This window comes from Corythoichthys intestinalis, chromosome 12, assembly GCF_030265065.1.
Source record: "Corythoichthys intestinalis isolate RoL2023-P3 chromosome 12, ASM3026506v1, whole genome shotgun sequence".
In the NCBI taxonomy this organism is placed as follows: Eukaryota; Metazoa; Chordata; class Actinopteri; order Syngnathiformes; family Syngnathidae; genus Corythoichthys; species Corythoichthys intestinalis.
The window spans coordinates 54,751,136-54,773,987 of NC_080406.1; the positions used below are offsets into that span (position 1 = coordinate 54,751,136).

General features: G+C 41.0%; 2 protein-coding genes across 2 annotated transcripts; both read right to left on the minus strand.

Annotated features, from left to right (window-relative positions):
• Nucleotides 1-6,397: 6,397 nt before the first annotated feature.
• LOC130927333 (gamma-crystallin M1-like) lies at nucleotides 6,398-7,263 on the minus strand. Its single transcript, XM_057853094.1, has 3 exons — nucleotides 7,126-7,263; nucleotides 6,803-7,054; nucleotides 6,398-6,720 (listed from the first exon to the last, which is right to left on the minus strand). Exons 1-3 carry the CDS (start codon nucleotides 7,132-7,134, stop codon nucleotides 6,445-6,447), a joined length of 537 nt encoding a protein of 178 aa, XP_057709077.1. The 5' UTR covers nucleotides 7,135-7,263; the 3' UTR covers nucleotides 6,398-6,444.
• Nucleotides 7,264-14,175: 6,912 nt separating this feature from the next.
• Nucleotides 14,176-21,631, minus strand: LOC130927334 (gamma-crystallin M2-like). The gene is made up of 7 exons (XM_057853095.1): nucleotides 21,150-21,631; nucleotides 20,908-21,068; nucleotides 20,446-20,544; nucleotides 20,270-20,367; nucleotides 15,346-15,402; nucleotides 15,030-15,272; nucleotides 14,176-14,462 (listed from the first exon to the last, which is right to left on the minus strand). Exons 5-7 carry the CDS (start codon nucleotides 15,361-15,363, stop codon nucleotides 14,190-14,192), a joined length of 534 nt encoding a protein of 177 aa, XP_057709078.1. The 5' UTR covers nucleotides 15,364-15,402; nucleotides 20,270-20,367; nucleotides 20,446-20,544; nucleotides 20,908-21,068; nucleotides 21,150-21,631; the 3' UTR covers nucleotides 14,176-14,189.
• Between the last annotated feature and the right edge of the window lie 1,221 nt (nucleotides 21,632-22,852).

Below are 22,852 nucleotides of genomic sequence, written 5' to 3' on the forward strand. Positions count from 1 at the left end.
GAATGGGAAGTGGATGCAGGAGTCCTCTAGGTGCTCTGGAGGAAGATTTGTTTCTGCAACAGACAGTGCAGGCTGCAACATATTCCCCCACCTCTTTTTCCATGGATGGCCACCAGAACCTCTGTTTGATGACGAACATCGTGCGCTTCACCCCCGGATGACATGTAAGTAGAGACGAGTGAGCCCAATGAATGACTTGGGACCTCACGCTCTCCGGCACAAACAAACGATCCGAAGGGCAGCCACTAGGTGTAGGACATCCACTGTTGGCCTGCTTGACAACAGACTCAATCTGCCAGGTGAATGCCCCAACCACACGATCCAACGGCAGGATGTGCTCAGGCTCTTTGGAATTATCTGTAAGTGGAAAGAGTCTAGACAAGGCATCAGGTTTACCATTTTTGGAACCGGGTCGATAAGACAGAATAAAGTTGAACCTGTTGAAAAACAAAGTCCACCTGGCCTGACGTGCACTTAGTCTTTTTTGATATATTCTAAGTTTTTGTGGTCTGTCCATACAATGAATGGGTGTTTTGCCCCTTCTAACCAGTGTCTCCACTCTTCTAGAGCAGCTTTAACAGCAAGAAGCTCACGGTCACCGACATCATAGTTGCGCTCAGCCGATGAGAATTTGCGTGACAAAAAGGCACATGGATGAAGCCTGTCTGTGCCAGCAGAACGTTGAGACAGGATTGCTCCTAATCCCTCGTTGGATGCATCCACTTCCACAATGAACTGGCGCTGTGGGTCTGGAACTGAGAGGATAGGAGCCGATGTGAACAAGCCTTTAAGACGTTGGAAGGCCATGTCTGCACGCGGGTTCCACTCGAAGCGAACTTTGGCGGAGGTCAAGGCATGGAGTGGTGCGGCCACAGAGCTGAAATTCCTGATGAAGCGCCTGTAGAAATTTGCGAAACCCAGGAATTGTTGGACCTGCTTTCTGCTGGTGGGTGTTGGCCAATTTACTACAGCAGAAATCTTAGCGGGGTCCATCTTGGTCTGATTTTGTGCGATGATGAAACCAAGAAAGGAGATGGTTGTGACGTGGAAATCACATTTCTCAGCCTTAACAAACAGCTTATTGTCTAATAGTCGCTGCAATACCAGTCTAACGTGTTGAATGTGGGTCTTTTCATCTGGGGAAAAAATGAGAATGTCATCTAGATACACAAAGACAAAAATGTTCAGGAATTCTCTCAAGACATCGTTGACAAGTCCCTGAAACACCGCTGGCGCATTCGTCAGCCCAAAAGGCATAACGAGGTACTCATAATGTCCGGTAGGTGTGTTGAACCCTGTTTTCCTTTCATCCCCCTCACGAATTCTCACCAGGTGGTAGGCATTGCGTAAGTCCAACTTCGTGAATATCTTTGCCCCCTGTAAAAGATCGAAGGCTTCATTCATGAGCGGAAGGGGATACCGGTTCTTTATTGTGATGTTGTTCAGTTGACTGTAGTCAATGCAGGGGCGCAGCGTTCCATCTTTTTTCTGCACGAACAAGAAACCTGCCCCTGCTGGTGAGGATGAGGGGCAGATGAGTCCTGCCTTTAGGGATGATGCGATGTATTCATTCATGGCCTCTCTCTCAGGTCCGGAGATGGCGTAAATGCGCCCCTTTGGGATGACTGCACCCGGCTGAAGCTCAATAGCACAGTCACTGGGTCTGTGAGGAGGAAGAGAAGTGGCCTTGGCCTTGTTAAACACTTCTTTTAAATCAAGATAGCAGTCAGGTACTTTGGACAGATCTGGATATAGTTCTTGACTTTTGGTATCATATGACTCTTTTTCACTCTTGAAACAGTCTTTCCTGCACTGCCCCCCCCCACTTCAATATCGTTCCCAATCCCCAGTCAATGTGAGGGTTGTGTTTAACAAGCCAGGGGTAACCCAGGATGAGAGGGTATTGTGCTGAATGGAAAAGATGGAACCGGATTTCTTCAGAATGGCCATCTGCCATTTTCAAGTTTACGGGTTCGGAAACATGAGTTACACTAAACAAGTGCTTGCCATCAAGCGCTCTGGCGTTTAGGGGGTGATCTAAGACCTCACTTTGCAGGCCCCATTTTCTAGCTAAAGCCCAATCCATGAGGCTTTCATCAGCCCCTGAATCAATCATTACAGCAATAGATTTGTTACGGCCCTGGAAATCCAATGTTGCCTGCGTCATGGTGCGTGAAGGGAGGACAGAAACACGTGAAGGGCTCAATGACTCTTTTCTTCTGCTTGATGGATCCGCTTTTGCTGAACAAGCTGACAGGATATGTCCTGCTTCACCGCAGTAGAAACAGCATCTCTCAACGAAGCACCGAAGGCGTTCCTCTGGGGTTAGCTTTGCCCGTCCCAGTTGCATGGGTTGGCCTGGGTTGCTTGAGGGTGCTGGTTTTCCAGGAGGGAAAGAAACGGCAGGTGGGACTCTGGTTGGCTGAACGTGAGAGCACCTCCATGGACGAAATGGCAACTGCGTGTTCTGTTTTTTGGCTCTGATTCGGTCACGAATTCTGCTGTCAATTCGGGAAGCCATGGCTATTACGGATTCCAGGTCTGAGGGAAGGTCCAGGGGAGCAAGCTGATCTTTGATGGAATCAGAAAGTCCATGCAAAAACGCATCTAGTAGGGCCATATCATTCCAACCGCTATCAACCGCTAGTGTGTGGAACTCAATAGCATAGTCCGAAACTGTGCGGTGGCCTTGCTTCAGCCCAACTAATGCCCGAGCCGCCTCCCTTCCTGGGGTGGTATGATCAAAATGTTTCTTCAGTGTCTGACTGAAAACCTGAGACGAGTTGCAAATCTCTGACTTACGTGCCCACTCGGCGGTGGCCCAGGCTGCTGCTCTGCCAGTCATGTGGGATATCATGAATGCTACTTTGGCCTGTTCAGTCTGGTACATGGCAGGTTGGTGACTAAAATGCAGTTCACATTGTACCAAAAACGGTCTGCAGTCCCCAGAAGCCCCGGAAAACTTTTCTGGAGCAGCCAGACGGATTGCGACGGGGTTTGCAGGTGATGATCCGGGAGGCGGGCCACTCCCTGGGGTCAGAAGCTGTTGGAGTTGGTCTGAAAAAATTCTTAATTGCTGGGTGATCGAAGCCTGGAGTTCATTCTGTTGGCTGTGAAGCTCCCTGATTCCTTGGTCAACAGCACACAGCTGTTCCTCGTGTTGTTGCAAACGACTGCCTTGATGCCGCAATGCATACATGAGCTTTTCAGTATCGGCTGGGTCCATACTGGTCGGTTTGTACTGACAAGGATGCACTAAAGGACCCAAATGCTCGACAGTTCAATCCAAACAAAGATTTATTTTCCAGTTCATAAAGTTCAAAAAGGGAAGATAACAAAAATTCACAGCAACAGCTGGACCTCAAACAACTGAGTATCGTTCACTAGAAACAAAAAGGCATTGGTTCAAAAACATGAATCGTTCTCAAAAAAGGGGCTTACACAAGGACGTGGCGTAGGACGTGGCAGGATAGCAGACAAACCGACACTGGGTAAGTTTGGAAGCAGGCTATTTATACAGAGGATGACAGGTGGACGCGATCAGCCTGATTGGCAAGGGCAGGAAGTAAAGTTAACTCTAGGAGGCATGCCAGTACCAAAATAAAAGAATGACATGAATCAACACAAAACATTAACAAGACTTCCGAGACGTGACACTGCTTATTTTTGTTTAATTTCTTTTTTTTTTTTTTTTTTTAAACAATGGTATTCTTTTCTCTCAGCACAAACTTATTTATGTGAACTGTTGTTATAATGATACTGGACAACACCCAATACATAACCACATTAAGCCAAAGATATATATATATATATATATATATATATATATATATATATATATATATTAAATCCTTCAATTAAAGAGAGGGAAAAAAAACAGTAATGAAGCATTATTCGGCCAAAGAGCATGAGTTTCTCCATCTAGTGGAGAAAATAGTTCCTGGTTTGAGTAGTGAATACTGTGACTTCCCTTCATTGTTACCATTATGAAATTAAAAGGATCATATCTATGGTTTTCCGTGGGAGAGAGCTTTAAATCCGCGCTTTCGATTCATGTTGAGGGCAGCGCTCTATGTTAAATACTTCATTCGTTACAATGCTTCAAAGATGCGTGATTGAACAGGCTTGCGTGATCATAGAGGGGCAAGCTTGCGTCTGATTGGTGTAATGGAGTCGTGATTATTGTTGCAACGTCTTGGTGAAATTAGTAGCGCTACTCTTGGCAATAGCGTCGCTAGCAAAAAAATATTCAATGTAATGTGTAGAATAAAGAGGAAAAATGGAACGGCTCTTGTTTAGGCCAAAGTATCGCAGTAAAAGTAGTGTTTTTTTCTTCACAAATCTACTTAAGTCAAAGTAAAAAGTATGGCTTCATAAAACTACTCTTAGGAGTACATTTTCCTCAAAAACTTACTCAAGTAAATGTAACGGTGTACATGTAGCGCATTGCTTTACTACCCACCTCTGTTAGCTACCTATGGACACCGACTAATATGAAAGAGGATTCCATGATTAATGTCCATTGGAAAGCACATACACCAGATTTTGCTCATTTGCGGATTCATTTACCCAAAACATTTTTATATCAATTAGGTGAAAGTGGATGATTTTCCACGGCACACCAGACACTACGCCACAGCATGGTAGTGTGCCGCGGCACAGTGGTTGAAAATATCTGCTTTAGTATGCCAACCCTTTGCTTTGCTGTAAGTGTTGAACCTGCATGCTTTTGCCTTGATAGCTAGTTACAATTTTTTATATTCTTCACTGGATATTGTAAATCCTTTTGCATGGACTTCATTACCTATTGACGTGACACTTCGTCATTCTTTGCGTAATGCCTTATCAGAGGGGGCTGAGCTTCATTTAGTAATAGCCGAAGACGGCACACGCTCATGTCGGATTTAAGCTTGGATTTTTGAAGAACTACGAAAGCTGTACCGCATACAAACAGGAAGGATCGTCTCAGGAGTGATTTGTTCGAGGATTCAAGGTAAATATTATATTTTTCGTACCATGCATGCGTGATTGAAGCATTTATTCGCAGGAATTTTCTTCTTTGTTTACACATTGAGGCGGCTAATTTTCGTAACTGACTAGCCTCTTAGTTGGCAATATTAACGCGAATTAAATGCTACCTGCACGTTTTTTTGCTTTTAACTAAGAATCGAGACTGTTTCACGCCCATATCTATAATGAATTCAGGGATTTAAGCATTTATTCACAAGCATTTTCGCCAGAAAAGCTCTGTTCACGCCAGGCGGCCACTAGCCAGATTCGCTAACAGAGCAGCATTGTACTTCAACAATAGACATAAAATAAACGCTAACTGCACGGTTTCTTTTCTTATAACCAAGAGTTGAAACTGTTTTACGTCCATATTTATGAAGAATTTGGGGATTTAAGCATTTATTCACAAGAATTTTCGCCAGAAAAGCGGTGTTTAGGCCAGGCTGCCGCTAGCTTCATTCGCTAACAGTGTATAGTTTATAATGATTAGAAAGGGCTATTCTATTCTATAATAAGTTGTGATTGTACACAGAATTTATTACTTAACGATTTACATACATATTATTTATAATTAATTCTGCATGTTTTCCTCAAATATTAAGTTTCTGATGTTAAATTTGGGGATTTATTAGCTGTTGAAAAAAAAATTAAGTTGCTATTTTGGTCAAAAACTTATATGATATGTTAAATATTGCTATTTATCCTGAAAATATAGGTGATTATCTCTGCATTTCGTGATTTTTGTGCACCTAATGTAAAATCTGAGACTTTTATAGTCGTTTTGTGTTATATAAAAAATGATTAATCGGGATTTTATAAGGGAACGACTTTTTTTTTTTTTCTATGCCGCTGCTCATGGAGACTCATATATGGGTATGCCTGTTTTGGTTTTAGGTCGTTAGAAGCTTTGGTTTTGAAAATATTTGAATTTGAAGTTTTTGAAGATAGGCCCCCTACAAATCGGCCCCGTTTCCTGTGTCATGTCAATTTATGAAGTCTATGCCTTTTGCATCAATCTGGAAGATGTTGCACTGGTATTGCTCCAAAATATATCACTTAAAACACTCCAGTCTACACTACCGTTCCAAAATTTTGGGTCTAAGCGACCCCAAACTTTTGAACCATAGTGTACATAGTGAAAAATCCCATATAATACACTACGGTTCGAAAGTTTGGGGTCGCGGTAGCGTAAGTCTGCTTGCAATGGCTCATGCCGTCGTAGTTATGAAACTTGTTGGTTTAGCAATCGTAACTAAGTAGGGGTGCAGAACTTTTCCGAAAGGTCAATTGCAAAACATCGTTTTCTGTTTTGGTTTCAGTGGGATTGGAATTACGAATGCATCGTTTTTCATCTACAGCTACTAAATCAACACCAAATAAGCAAAGGTACTTATGAAGAAATCATTTTTATTTATTTAAGCTGAGTACATAGTTCTAGCACATGTCAGTGATACGCCTCAAGCTGATGATCCTAATTCCGCTCTGGCTCAACTCCCTGAGGCTGCGGTGCTCACCGGGCTTCACATAGATCATCCTGCCACGGAAGTTGGGCTGCTCAAAGAGCAGCCAGTGACCCTCCAACACTTGGCAGGACAGGATGTCGTTCATGCGGAAGCGCTCCATGATGTTCTCGCAGTCCTCCTGGAGTTCATTGGACTGACCGCTCAAGTTCTCACGCTCAAAGATCTTAATCTTGAACTGGCCTCTGTGCTGTAATTCAATTTGCAAATGTTATGACCAGCGATTGGTGAGTTAGCATGTCCTAATACTCAGGTTACTATCGGATGCTTACTAAAGGGATCATTTTGCAGGATCTGATGGAGTCCAGGGTGACTCCCACAGTCGTCATGCGCTGCAGGTCGAGGTACTCCCCTCTCTTCAGGAACAGCTGGTTGCCCAGGAAGTTGGAGCGGTCATAAACCATGAAGCAACCGCTCTCCACCCGGCAGGACTGGCAGCGGCTCAGGACAGAGGTCAGCTCGGGGCAATCGTTGAGGCACTCATAGGAGCGACCCTGGAGATTCTTCTCCTCGAAAAGGATGATCTGCAAAACAAAACAGACAATTTAGCTTTGCACATTCAAAAAATACAAGTATTAGTAAGGAAATGCTCTACCTTGCCCATGGTGATGTTTCAGGTAGTTCCCAGTGGAGGGTTCAACTTGCTCTGCTAACCCCATGATTCCAAGGCCTTTTTATACAAAATCCCGGGGGCCATGACACGTTGTTATTCAAATGTGGAAAGCTGATGAATCGGCAGACTGACTTTTTGCTGAACAGGGCCTATAAATGCATAACAATGCTTCTCCATCCATACATTTCTGGCTGCGAATCGCCTGCATTATGTGTGCGCTCAGGCTTTGTGCTTGCTCGCTCAGTCAGAAGCTTCTGCACATATGGTGTGATCATGGCCACTGGGGAAAGCGCGGCATCCACTGCCTCCAGGATGAACTCATTCAACTGGAATTGAAAAAAAAAAAAACATTTACTGTATATATTTATTGCTTAACAAGAGTGTATAAATATACACAGGTATGCTTTATCCTCAAGTTTTAGTATCTGTTTTGGCTAAGATCCATTTTTAACATTCCAGCAGGAATAGACGTCCATACAAATCCCTTTGTTTCTTTATTTCTAGTTTTTGTTGTTGTTGTTGTTGGAACCGATCCCAAGGGGCAGGCGTGCCTCACTTTGCTGCTCTAGTAAATATGTATAATCTTTGACATCTTGTTGTTCTTGACTTAGCGCAATTTCAAATTTAATCCACTAGCAACAAAACATACACACACATAAAGGGCAGTAGTAATGAATAATAATACCAAATTGTTCTCTATACAAATGGATATTTGGACTGGAAATATTCAATTGATGAGTCATCATTCATCCAAAGGATTATGGTCAGCCACAGTGACCATTTGCAACATTTTTTTAAAATCCCAAACTTTTGACTTGTTTTTGTCTTTTATGAAGTTAGTGTTTTTATTTATTTTTTGTTTTTTTTGCTTTTGAAAATGTAATAATGAATGCATACTTTTACATGAATTTTGGTGGTCTTTTTTTTGCAGAATTACAAATTTCGAAAGATCTTTCCTCGATGACAGGGGTGTCCGAACTACTTCACAAAAAGGGCTGTAATAGGTGCAGGGTTTCGATCTAACCGATCTTCAGCATGGATAGTTTTAACCAATGAGGTTTCTGCTGAAACAAGCAGCACCTGACTGCAACTGTAAAAAAGAACTGAACGGAGTACAGGTGATGTCACCCATGGCGTTGGTCGGCCCCCATTTGAAGCTCAACGCAGGTCACCACCATACGCCATGTTGTCCATGAAGCCCATATTTGGGTGGTATGTGTTCTCCACGTCTGTCCATGGGCGGAAACCCAAACATGCCAGCTGGGTAAGAGATCCCGGAAACACAAGTGGCCCACACCCCTTCATTTATGTATTTATCATTTTTATCCTCCATACAGTTGTCATGAAGCATTTTTTGTATGTTGTCATACATTGGTATGAAGAAGTATCGGAACCTTTTGGAATTCTCACATTTCTGCATAAAATCACCATCAAATGTGATCTGATCTTTATCTAAATCACACAGATGTAAAAATAGTGTCTGCTTTAACTGAAACCAGCCAAACATTTATAGGTTTTCAGAATTTTAATAAGGATAGCATGCAAACAATGACAGAAGGGGGAGAAATCAGTAAGCGAATCCGAGACTTAAAGAGCCATTGAAACCAATTTAAGTCAGGTGTTTGCCCAATAACGGATGAATGGTTTAAAGCTTCCCTGCCCACTATACAACACACACCTGGTAAGAATTATCTTGATGAGAAGGATTGTTTGACGTGCATCATGGCTCGGTCAAAAGAGCTTTCTGAAAACCTGCGATCATGGATTGTTGATTAGTATAAAGCTGGAAAAAGATTGCCTGGCACAGCCTTACTGTTCTCCCTGTATTTTTCAAACACTGAGAATAGTCTGGGACCCAGACCCAGCCTCTCGAGCCCGAACGAAATCAACCGTGCAATCAGATTCGTTTATTTGCGTGGCGTATTCTTAACAAGCAACGTCAGTCTTGCACTTCGGAAGTCGTCTCCGCAACAACACAGATGGCGAACAGGAGAGCAGAGAATATTTTCCAATCCGTGGTAAATTCAGTTTTAAATGACCAAAAACACATCCAGTCACTAAAACCCCAGCAACTGTCTCACGCTAGCCATGTTGAATAAACTTCTCCGTTCTCCGCTCTCCTCATATATTTACGTCCTCACGCTAAAGTTTCTTGTCGCTTTACCAACATCACGTCAGCCCATCGCTGATTGGTCCACGCCGCTGTTTGTTTGCTGTGGCTTGCTCCGCCCTGGGAATTTGATCCGCTGGAACAGTGGTGAGTCTGGACTTTCAGGCTAGGAAAAATATACAAAACCATCTATAAAAGTCTGGATGTTCATCAATTGACAGTCAGAGAAGTTGTCGACAAATAGAGAGAGTTTGGCACTGTTGCTTCTCTCCCAAAGAGTGGCCCTCCACCAAAGATGATGCAGAGAGTTCAGCGCAGATTACTCAGAGAGGTAAAAAAAAAAAAGAACCCTAGAGTGTCTGCTAAAGACTTACAGAAATCACTGGCACAGTCCAATATTTCTGTGCACACATCAACTATATGTATGTATAACTATGGCCAAGAATGGTGTTCATGGAAAGACTCCACAGAGGAAGCCACTGCTGTCTAAAAAAACGATAATGCTCATTTAATGTTCGCAAAAAGGCACTTGGTCACTCCACAGAAGTTTTGGCAAAATATTTTGTGGACTGATGAAACCAAAGTTGAATTGTTTGGGAGGAACGCACAACGTCAAGTGTGGAGGAAAAATAGAACAGCTCACCAACATCCACTCCTTAACCCCACCGTGAAGCATGGTGGAGGGAGCATCATGATTTCGGGGTCGTTTTGCTGCGTCTGGGCCTCGACGACTTGCAATCATTAATGAAAGAATGAAATAAAAACTTTATCAGGATGTTTTGCAGGAAAACCTGAGGCCGTCTGTTAAACAGTTGAAGCTAAAAAGAGGATGGATGCTGCAACAAGACAATGATCCAAAACTCAGAAGTAAATCAACTTCAGAATGGTTTCAGAAGAACAAAATACACGTTCTGGAGTGGCCAAGTCAAAGTCCAGACTTGAACCCCATTGAGACGGTGTGGTATAACCTAAAGACGGGGATTCATGCCAGACATCCCAGGAATCTGACTGAACTACAGAACCTTTGTAGAGAAGAATGGGCAAAGATTAGTCCTGATCGATGTGCTAGACTGATCTGCAGCTAAAGGAAGCTTCTGGTTCAAGTTTTTGCTGCAAAAAGAGGGGGGGGGGCACAAAATATTAAATGTGATGGTTCACTTACTTATTTTTCCCCTTTCTGTCATTGTTTGCATACTATCCTCATTAAAATATGAAAACCTGTAAATGTTTGGGTGTTTTTTTGTTAAAGCAGACAGTTTTTTGATCTGTGTGACTTTGACAAAGATCAGATCACATTTAATGATGATTTTATGCAGAAATGTGAGAAATTCCAAAAAGTTCAGATGCTTTTTCATACGACTGTATATTCTAAATTCCAAGTTTGAACCAGACTTTAAACTGGATTATTTTGCTGGTGAAATATCACAGTTTGGAATGAAGTGTTAACGTAGACTGCTTGATTTCCGCAACCAGAGGATCCCATCTGACTTCATTTTGAAAGATGGGAGGTTTGGCCTAGACTGCAATCAACTGATTACAACTCTTGGTCACTTGGAAAGAAAACCTGCATCTGCAGCCCTTGACGACCGGTTTGGACATGCCTAATCTATATAATTAAAAGGGCAGCATATTGCTCATGTCATTATTTGATTTATCACGAAATAGACTGTAGCTTTTTTTCCCAAATTTTAGGAGAAATCAATGAGCAGGAAAGGGTTGGGGGTGGGGGCAGAAAGGAAATAAAAAAGGGGAGTGAGACCGAAGAGAAGAACAATCAACAACAAAAAATACATTAAACGCCTCCACAAACTATAGTAGTGCTATCATTAGCTAATTGTATTTCCGGTGGACACCATGTGGAGGGCCTGATGACCGAGGAGAAAAAAAAAGGGGGGGGGGTTCAAAATAGAGATTTGATTAGGAAGGTGGAGCGTGCATATACAGTGCCTTGCAAAAGTATTCGGCCCCCTTGAACCTTGCAACCTTTCGCCACATTTTAGGCTTCAAACATAAAGATATAAAATTTTAATTTTTTGTCAAGAATCAACAACAAGTGGGACACAATCGTGAAGTGGAACAAAATTTATTGGATAATTTAAACTTTTTTAACAAATAAAAAACTGAAAAGTGGGGCGTGCAATATTATTCGGCCCCCTTGCGTTAATACTTTGTAGCGCCACCTTTTGCTCCAATTACAGCTGCAAGTCGCTTGGGGTATGTTTCTATCAGTTTTGCACATCGAGAGACTGACATTCTTGCCCATTCTTCCTTGCAAAACAGCTCGAGCTCAGTGAGGTTGGATGGAGAGTGTTTGTGAACAGCAGTCTTCAGCTCTTTCCACAGATTCTCGATTGGATTCAGGTCTGGACTTTGACTTGGCCATTCTAACACCTGGATACGTTTATTTTTGAACCATTCCATTGTAGATTTGGCTTTATGTTTTGGATCATTGTCCTGTTGGAAGATAAATCTCCGTCCCAGTCTCAGGTCTTGTGCAGATACCAACAGGTTTTCTTCCAGAATGTTCCTGTATTTGGCTGCATCCATCTTCCCGTCAATTTTAACCATTTTCCCTGTCCCTGCTGAAGAAAAGTAGACCCAAACCATGATGCCGCCACCACCATGTTTGACAGTGGGGATGGTGTGTTCAGGGTGATGAGCTGTGTTGCTTTTACGCCAAACATATCGTTTTGCATTGTGGCCAAAAAGTTCAATTTTGGTTTCATCTGACCAGAGCACCTTCTTCCACATGTTTGGTGTGTCTCCCAGGTGGCTTGTGGCAAACTTTAAACGAGACTTTTTATGGATATCTTTGAGAAATGGCTTTCTTCTTGCCACTCTTCCATAAAGGCCAGATTTGTGCAGTGTACGACTGATTGTTGTCCTATGGACAGACTCTCCCACCTCAGCTGTAGATCTCTGCAGTTCATCCAGAGTGATCATGGGCATCTTGGCTGCATCTCTGATCAGTTTTCTCCTTGTTTGAGAAGAAAGTTTGGAAGGATGGCCGGGTCTTGGTAGATTTGCAGTGGTCTGATGCTCCTTCCATTTCAATATGATGGCTTGCACAGTGCTCCTTGAGATGTTTAAAGCTTGGGAAATCTTTTTGTATCCAAATCCGGCTTTAAACTTCTCCACAACAGTATCTCGGACCTGCCTGGTGGGTTCCTTGGTTTTCATAATGCTCTTTGCACTTTAAACAGAACCCTGAGACTATCACAGAGCAGGTGCATTTATACGGAGACTTGATTACACACAGGTGGATTCTATTTAACATCATCGGTCATTTAGGACAACATTGGATCATTCAGAGATCCTCACTGAACTTCTGGAGTGAGTTTGCTGCACTGAAAGTAAAGGGGCCGAATAATATTGCACGCCCCACTTTTCAGTTTTTTATTTGTTAAAAAAGTTTAAATTATCCAATAAATGTTGTTGCACTTCACGATTGTGTCCCACTTGTTGATTCTTGACAAAAAAAATGAAATTTCATATCTTTATGTTTGAAGCCTGAAATGTGGTGAAAGGTTGCAAGATTCAAGGGGGCCGAATACTTTTGCAAGGCACTGTATCAGCAATATGAGATGTAGAACCCAGTATTATGTAAATCACTTGTGTGTAAATTTTGACATCCTATTCAATGCTGCCTGACCGCTAATCCTGGCACCGATAGTTTCTCTACTTGTGTCTAATTGCAGCCAGTCATGTGTGAATCCCATCAGACGTGTGATAGTCCTACAGACAAGTGGAAATGCTGCGCAGGAAATAAATCTACCATTAACACTGGAAGTCCCGGCTTTTTGGGCTATAAAGAAAGACCAGAAAGGCGTCAAATGACCCCGACACCAAACTGACTACTTGGCTTTCTCAAACAAGCAATCAAGCAGACGACCCCCCCTACACTCCTGTGGAGTCGCTGCCTAGATGTGAAGGGGGGGTTTCACTCTGGATAGCTGCAATTAGCATCTTGAATATTTGAAAATCTCGGGCTCCTTTGGTTTTGTCAAACACGGAGGAACACGGAGATGGCCAGTTGCCGTGTTCTACAATATGATTGACATGGCAGCACTGAATGCATATATGTTGTATCAGGCATGCACCGGAAGGCAAGAGAGATGGGTGGACTTCTTGGTGGGTCTTGCAAATGAATTGGCTCACTCTCATGTGGGCACAAAGATGGCACAGAAGGGAAAAATTGGTTCGGCAACAACTTCCAACATCTCGCCCCGGGAAAAGGGCGAAGTGTCATATGTCACCACATAAGAAATGGTTTGTTTTGTTTTTTATTTCCCGTACAAAGGTTGTCCGCCCGATTGCCTGCCTGAGCGGTCCACTGTCCGACAAAGCTAAGGCAACCCTGCCCTGCAAACACTCAAGATGCTAATTGGAGCAATCCAACCTTGTGGTTTAACAAGTAGGAATGGGAATGACTAATGAGGACCTCAATGCTCACAAAAGATATGCTGATTAGGGTCAGGTGACCCTTCTCTGGATACAAAAGACATTTGTATCAACTGATCAACCTTTGGTTAATCTAGTTGATTGTCTATTTAATTATAAAACATCAATCACATGAATAGGGTAAATAATAGTTTTTAATATCCAACTCTAAGCCCTTATTTTTATTTAATAATGATTTTTTTATGGTTAAGATACAAAGACATTAAAAAGACTAATGTATTTCGTTAAAACTAATTAATATTATGACTCAAGAAATTTTAATGTGGTTTTGCTAATGTCTTATGGTCATTTTGCAATCATGGAATAAAAATAATCTAAAATGAATCAGTTGTTAGGCTTTTTAAAGGTATTGAGTATAAAAAACAGACACACAGTGTATGTCAAGGACAAGGCAATTATTACAAGGCCAGTTAAAAATCCGACATCTTTAATAAACAAAGTGTTTGATATTTACAGCAAGGCTTTCACTTGATGGCTAAAATTCGGTGACCCTCCTGAAGGAGCCAACAATGGCACAGGTGGCGCACCAGTCGCGGTACCGCCGGTACTCGCCGGGCCTCAGGAAGTACTGACGCCCTCGGAAGTTGGGGTACTCGTAGAAGATCCAGTAGCCATTCATGACATTACAGGAGTAGATATGGCGGTGGTGGAAACGGTCGGACACACAGGCACAGTCGTCCATGAACTCCATCATATGACCACTGAAGTCAGGCTTCTCATAGATACGCAACCTGTACGAGCCCCGGTACTATGGGATCACATGAGAAGGCAAAGTTAGGTTTGCAAGTACAACAGACGGCTAGACTGGGCTAAATCGTCAACACTATAAGAACATAAAATATCGAATCAACGTGTCTAAAATTGAGGCAAAGACACCAGGATTGGAATCCTAATCATTGCGAAACGACTGGCCTATTTTTACTACAGAAACCCCGAATAAAAGCACAGTAACAGACTTCCCTGTCTTACTGTCAGTATGAAAACCAAAGGCAGAATGATAAACATAGGAACTACTAGTTAAACAGAAATCTGTGGCTTAGTTGTGGCTATCTAAAATCTCAGTTTTTTCAGTTTTGCAGAGTTTTGAGTGTTAAAATGACCTGTGCAGCTTTTCAGAACCAGAGACTACATTTCAGACATTATAAAACAAATAGTCTAACTTTTAAGCAAAAACAAAGCCAGAATCTTGGAAATCAGCATAACACATCAAGCGTTTATTAATCACAGACATTAAAATGATTAGTCTAGCTCTTAAGCACAGAGTCCAGAAGCAAAATGGTTAACATATAAACAACTGGGCTAGGCCGACCCTTACTGCGGGAATCATCCTGCAGGAGCGGATGCAGCTACTGAAGCCCATCCATCTCTGGTAGTCGGGATAGTCCCCCCTCCTCATGAAGTACTGGTGGCCCATGAAGTTAGCTCGCTCGTAAATCATAAAGCAGCCACTCTCCACTCTGATAGAGTTGCAGCGATTAAAGAACGAGTGAAGGTCCGTGCAGTCATTGCTGCACTCATAGCTGCGACCCTGGAAGTTCTTGTCTTCGTAGAAGATGATCTGTCGGGAGATGGGAGGTTGCGTGACGACAAAGAACTGCAATGTGGTTTGATGCGAGCCGAGCAGAACCTACCTTGCCCATGGTGTCCATTGGAGAGATTTCTCATGTTTCCAGGGCTTTTTATAGCACCTCCTCACAAACAAAGCATTGTTATTCAAATGGTCTGTTAGTTATAAATGAAGGCTACTGACACATGTTCACCTTTTTGTTGGGCCACAACATGGGGTGAGAAATATTGATTTGTATTTGTCACAAAAAGAGAATAAATAATTAACAACACTGATGGACAAAGGAAAGTACTGGTATGGTATCCACACATCCTGTGGACAATAGAGGCAGAACAATATGGAAAGCACTGTTCACGTCTAATGTGTTGGGTAACCGCAGGGAGCCACTCACTGTTCGCACTGCAGAAACTCCATGGATGCTAATACAAAGGATGTCAATGATTTTGTAAGATTTCCAAACATTTTTACTTTTAAGGTGCCTCTTTGCCCATATTAATGGATTACTATACTTGCCACATGGTGCATGTATTTTCTGAAGCATTATTCCCATTAGAGTACAATAATCAAATCCAAATAACATATCTAGTATGGGATTAACAGAGAATCACTGAAAACAATTTATATGGAACACAGAATATTCAACTACTTTAGTCAATATAGTACAAAGTACATCATCATCATTATCATCTATGTAAGGCTTTGTGCCATTATGATAAAATTGTAAAATACTTCAAATCTAATGAAAGTTGCACATGCCTTAATTTTAATTAAACAAAATGATGTACTGTTAATACAAATTTTGTTCGTGTGCCAATGAGGAAAATGAAACAAAAACTAACAAGGTGGAAGCTTGGTTAGCACATCCACAGATCTAAGGTTAAGGTTTTAAATCTGGGCTGCAGACAGACAACCACAAAGCCACGCCTCCATATACACAACCAAACAGGCCACTGTGAGCCCAGAGAAAAAAATGAACAACCTGACGGAGGTGGGTAGATGAGCCAAGTAAGCGTAGCATTACTTCAAAATTCATATTAATCAAGTAAAATTTGTCATCCAAATAATTGACACAAGTACAAGTGAAAAAGTATTCGGTGAAAGAACACTCAAATTATGAATACTGTTTATAATGTAATTTTTTTCTAAACAATAGTACTCTTTTTCTTAGCACAATGTAGTTCGGGGGCTTGATGATATATACACATAGATAGATAGAGTGGGGAGAACAAGTATTTGATACAATGCCAATGGGTATCAAATACTTGTTCTCCCCACTGTATATAATGTCGGAAAACACAGACAAGACTGAAAAACCAGTTTCTGTTCTTGCACTCCCCTAAGAAACTGCTTTATTTTAAGCTAAAACAACTGTTGTGTTTGATAGAACAGTATGTCTATATGATGCCATAGCAGATTCATGGCGCAATAAGTCCCCAAACTATTTTGGTTGTTGTACCCTGGAAACTCCCATTTACAGACGTCACGTAACCGCTTTTGTTTCAACCCAGCCATAAAACGAAGGTAATTAATTTTATTATTCAAAATGTCTGTCATTTTTAGCTTATAATCATTAATTGATGTCTAATATTTCATTAAAAAAAAAAAAAAAAAAACGACTTTAAAAATTTATTCACTCGCATATTTTATACTTTTAAACAAATTACGTCACAATGAAATAAATGGCGTCTGTAAAAAAGGCATGGATATCTACCTCATAACTATCGCTTAATTGTATTTTTTTATCGCATTTTCCCAATATGTTAAATGATAATCAATCCAAACAAAGAAAAATTGAAAAAAGTGTTTAAAAGGGTGAATATATGAAAAAGAAAATCTCGACCACTCCTTGATGTCCGCAATTACTGCATCGCGACCCATTTTATATTACCATGTTCCACCCATAAAAAAAAAAATTTTTAAAAAAAACAGCAATGGCCATTCACAGCTGTGTCTTGACACTCAGTGATACATGCAACATGGAGTTTTTGGATCGAAACAAGGTTAGTACGCGATATCTCGTTAAAGTCATGGCGTCTGTAATTCTGCTCTCGCATGCTCCCACCTCCAGATAGGGTTTTACTGTTTAAAAAACTCTAAAACTGTAAAAAAAAAAAAACTGTTTGAAAATTTTCTTCCCCCAGAAAATTGAGATTTTAAGCTTTCCAATGATGTATCAAACATGCATATCGGACAATTTTGAAAGTTGGCCAAATTGGAGGTCTCAGAGCGGAACTTCAAGTCACCTGAGTGTTCTCTGCCATATATATAATTGCTACTATTTACTGTAAGCATGGGCTTTTTTTTCCCCCACCCCAAATGGAAAATGAAGTCTGACCATTAAATTACAGTATTTTCTTTACAAGTACCTTCGATAGGCATCTATCACCCATGTTATTTTTGCACAAGTTTTTTTTTTTTTTTTTTTTTTCTTGTAGACAAAGATACAGGGGGGATACCAATTGTTTTAGACTGTTTACCCTCTGGTTTAATTGAATTGGATGTACATTGCCATGAATGGCATGCAATGAGTTAAGCACAATGAAAAAAATCAAGTTTTACTTGGAATCATAACCGGCGTTTATTTATGTATCAATTCATTTAAATTGAACAAATTTAATTTTTAAACATTGTATGTTTTGCTTGAAAGGAGCATTTTTCCCCGAGTTTTAATGGTTTGAGACGGGGCCTTGTTAACCAGGGTTGAGGGATGAAACTTTTAGTTTCTGTGAGGATGGCGACCCCAAGTGGACAACAATAATACACGGAAATAATTTGGTGCTCCTACTTGAGAGCACTTAACAGAACTCAACACATATGGTACAACCAAATTTGCATCTCACAACCTCTTGTATAGCCCTTAAAAATGTGGGAAAGAACTGCATTTTACCTTGATGGACATTTTTAAATATGTGATATGTTATGCATTTTTGAGGAGTGGTGTTAAATGCATCAAAAGCTTTAGAAGAAAAACCTGAAGCACCAAATCCTAATTCCTCATACCAGTTCAAGCCCCCACAAACACATGTATTTCAATTATTTTTAAAAAACGACCAACGCATTCAGTGCAAAGAACGACATTTTATTTAGTAAAATACATAACTTTATCCAACTATATACAAGAAATCATTTTTTCAACACAAATTATATACAGTATATACATATATTAAAACTTTTTTTTTTTAATTTTTTTATTTTTTATTTTTTTATAAATAGCCCAAAGTCGTTTTCTTTGGTTTCTATTTACGAGGATCTTGTCAATGTGTTCAAGTTCATGTAAGTTCCCATTTGTATGTCAGACTTTGAGAACCCCACTTTTCTTTGTACCAGGTAATATGTGTGCCAGGGTCCTCCAATGTAGAAGGCCTCGATCTTTCTTCCACTTTCACCTTCATCTTCGTGATGTTTTCCATTCCTTTAAAAAAACACACACACACAACAATTCAGTTTTTAATCTATTCCGACTCTATACCAGTGAGGAAAGTAAGTCACATGCGGAAGTGATAAATCATGAAATCCGAATCTTAAAAGTTTAAAGCCATTCCCAGGTAACAATAGCCATCAATTAAGTGGGTGAAGCAAGACAAAGTCACCATTTAACACTTGGTATTTACTGTATGCTTGTATTAGTAAGCTGTACTAGCAAATTAACAAACATATATTGCGTACGGTCCAAAACCGTCTCTGTATCAAGCAGAGGTTGCGCTAGACATTTTCGTTGTCTGTCATTTTGACTGACAGGGTCATAAAAATCCGGTCATAGTCTATTTTTACCGGTCACTTAAATTTTTAAAATGATAATGATGACATATTCAATAGTATTTAGTTTTCATTTTTAATTAATATTGTAACGCTTGCTTGGCGGCGAAAAATTAGACACGGGAGTCGTGGTATTTTTCTCCCTTTTTACTCTGCTTACCGCCAACAACTCCGCCCCCAAAGAAAAAGAGGCAACGATATAGACCCCAATCACCAACGTCACACAATGATCTTAATTGTGGTTGTCAACTCAAAATCTTCTAAATATATATTAAATGCATCTTACCAGATATAAAATGACTACTACATAGTCTGTGGTGATCGTTTGGTGCCCAGATTTCTTGTCGAATTACAGCAGTCCATCTCGCTCTCATCCTCCCGGGTCTCTCAGAATACGGTAGAACTTCAAGTCTCTCCGTCTATCTTTTCTGTTACAGCAACCAACCGCCACACACGCCTTCACCATTTTGATTATTAATATTAACGAGCAGAAAAACACGCCGTAATAGGAGGCATGCACGTAGCGGTAATGTGTAAACATGAACAGCTGACACACAATATGGCGGCTCCAGTCAGGGGGGCGGAGTTGTGGCGTCATGTGATTGGGCGGCAATCTTGTCCATCAATTGGATGACGCGCTGGCACACCGGGTGCACCAATAAGAACCTCGCGTTGATGTGTCAATCACGGTGCCGCCGCCAGACCCCGGTGACGTAACAATATTCTGACAGAAGAGCCAACGACGTCATGCATTAAGAGAGACAATAGCTAATTAATATGCTAACTCGCCACCCTGTGGTCTGGGGTGTGAATTGCAACCTGTCAAAATGACGGACGGACGTCAGTTTTTTCCGTCACCGTTTTAAAAAACCGGTCAACGACGGAAAATATCCGGTTAACGCGACCCCTGGTATCAAGTCAAGTCTTTCATAAATTTCAGTAAAAAAAAAAAAAAATACTAATCCTCATATTGTAAACATCAGTCTGATTTAAGGAAATAGGCCATGTTAAAGTCACTTGCTTTCCTTGAGTTCAGCAATGACATATCCCAACTTGGCACATAAAATAAAATACAGTAATTAAAAGTCATAATTAAAGTTGATCGAAAGAAATGAAAAAGTGAGAACAGTATAAGACCGACAAACAAATGTGCTGTTCATTATAAAAGGCACCACTTTTTGTCAATTGTTGTAAACCAATAGGCCCCTGAATAGTGTAGTTTTCTTGGTTACCTTCGACTTTTGAGTGCCTCCCCCAAGTGGATGGTGTGCTGCTGGATCAGCTTCCGGATATGTTGGATCCAGTCCATCTTGAGCTCAGCAGTGGAAGCCTATTGATAAGAAAGACAGTCAGAGGTTAAGTAAATCTCACACTGGAGGAGAAAATGAGCAGAGGAAGCACCTCTAACCTTCAGAACAATCTTGCTCAATGTCCAGGTTCGGCCCAACGAAAAAGCAAATTTGCAGGGGTCTCCCTTCAGGTGCTCTGTCAGCTTTATCTCGGCTATCTAAGGAGGAAATGAAATTATTGTCTTTAATGAAAATGAGCATGTCAGACAGACAGCAAATGTTGGAGGTTTTGGAGAGAAAGAAAGGCCAGACTGAGTTGGCTTGGGCATGTGATTGTATATTAGCAAAAGGATGCTGGATTTCCATATGCCAGGCAGGAGGTCGAGAGGACGACCAAAGAGGAGGTTTATGGATAAAGTTAAAGAGGACGTGACGGTAGTTGGAGAGTAGAGGATACAGAGGACAGGGTTAGATGGAGTCAATTGATTCGCTGTGGCACCCCTGAAAGGAAAAGTGGAAGATTGTACCGATAGAAAGTGTGCTAAAGATGACTTACATTGAGTTTTTTCTTGTATATGTACCTGCTCTTCCCCTTGTCATCCTTGACCACCTTGCAGACCACCAAGGACTTCAAGAGGAAGCTGCCTATTTTTCCCCATCCTGAATGGGATCTTAGAATCCCACACCTTGAAGGAGTCCTGTAGGAGCAGGTCGCCTTGGGACTCGATGCTGTCATCAAATCCTGAAGGAAGAGAGAGATTAAGCAATGTAAGAAAACTTAACTTCAACAATGAGCGAATTTATCCTTCCCGAGTTCAGTCACCTTCCAGCACGGAGAGATGCATGGCATCGTTGGCTCTCTTGGGAATGCTCAGAGTCACATCCAGGGCCTACTTGAGTTGGCCTTTCCCTTCCTCACAGCATTCCATCAGATCCTAAAAAAAGGAAAAAATACACTTAAAAGGTCGTGAAAAAAAAAGTGCAAAAATTTCAGGGGAAAAAAAACTAAGCGAGAGTCATAAATTGTACGATAGAACCACTATTGACAGCTACTGAGTGAGAACAGGTGTTAAGGAACACTCAAATTGTGAAGTTGAACGGTAGTTTAAAGTCTTCATCTGGTGTGTTGTGAATGTATCTTTTACGATTTATGTTGGTTAACTGAGTTACTAGGAGTTGATAGAGTGTGCGAGTCCGTGCTTCTGCTGAATTTTCTGTTGAGAAAGAGAAATGAATGTAAGACAATCATGTTCCATGTCTTGTAGTTTCAGTTTGGATCCATGTCTTGTAGTTTCAGTTTGGATCACCATGACATTTAACTTACATGAAAATAGTTTACTGCATGCTCCATGATGAGCCGAGTGGATTCTTCGTTGTTCTTGCAGTATTCAACGTATAGCTGGAATTTATCAGTCTATTAAAAAAATGCTCGTAATTATTTACGATCATTTTTCTGTATGATTATGGTTAGTGAGTGTTGGCAGAGTTAACCCTCACAGCGGTACACGTTAGCGTACCTTTTCAGTTAGCGAAAGCACCGAATATAAAAAGTAGATACAAACTCTTTAAGGAGGACAAGGAGATGCTGCTGCTTGCTTGGTCACTCGCTGCACACACATTGACTGCATGCAGGAGGGCATTCACCACCACACAGGTGCACACAATCAGGCAAATTAACACATAATTGAGAGCATAGTTTAACACCCCCACTTGCTCTCGCATTATAAGCAAAAACAAAAATATACACGTCACAATTACAATATTACATATGTAGTACAATACGTATCACACTCTTCATATTGCACTACTGCTGTTTCAGTCAGTCATTCTCTAAACATAAATTTTTCAAATTTCATCAACTTAAATTTTGTTGCAGGCTTCACATCTGCCAACATATCTTCAGTTGGACAATATTCCAATACAACTTTTCCCCCAGTTACAGTTGAACGAATAAAATAATACTTAATATCAACATGTTTGCATCTCTGTCTACTGACTGGGTTCTTACTCAAAGCAATTGTACCCTGGTTATCTTCATACACTCTGGGTAGTCCATATACATGTCCATCAATGCCACTCAAAAACTGGGAAAGATATAAACACTCTTGAATGGTTGCGGCAAGAGCAATATACTCTGCCTCGCATGTTGATAGTGCTACAGTTGGCTGCTTTTTGGTTTTCCAAGAAATTAAAGTGCCTTTCTTAGTCAGGCTAATACAGTACCCAGTTGTACTTCGTCGGTCTTTTACATCACCAGCCCAGTTTGCATCACTGTAGGCGTGAATACCTAGGTTTTCGTCTGACTTCCTATAACATAACTTTTTATCGCTTGTACCTCTAAGATATCGAAGGACATGTTTAACTGTTCCAAAATGTTGATCAGAGGGTTCATTAAAATACTGCGACAGTTTACTCACAATAAAACACAAATCTGGTCTTGTACAAACTGTCAAATAAATTAGGCTTCCTACTGCCTCTCTGTATTTTGCAACATTATCCATTAATGTATTATCTGTGTAAATTAGT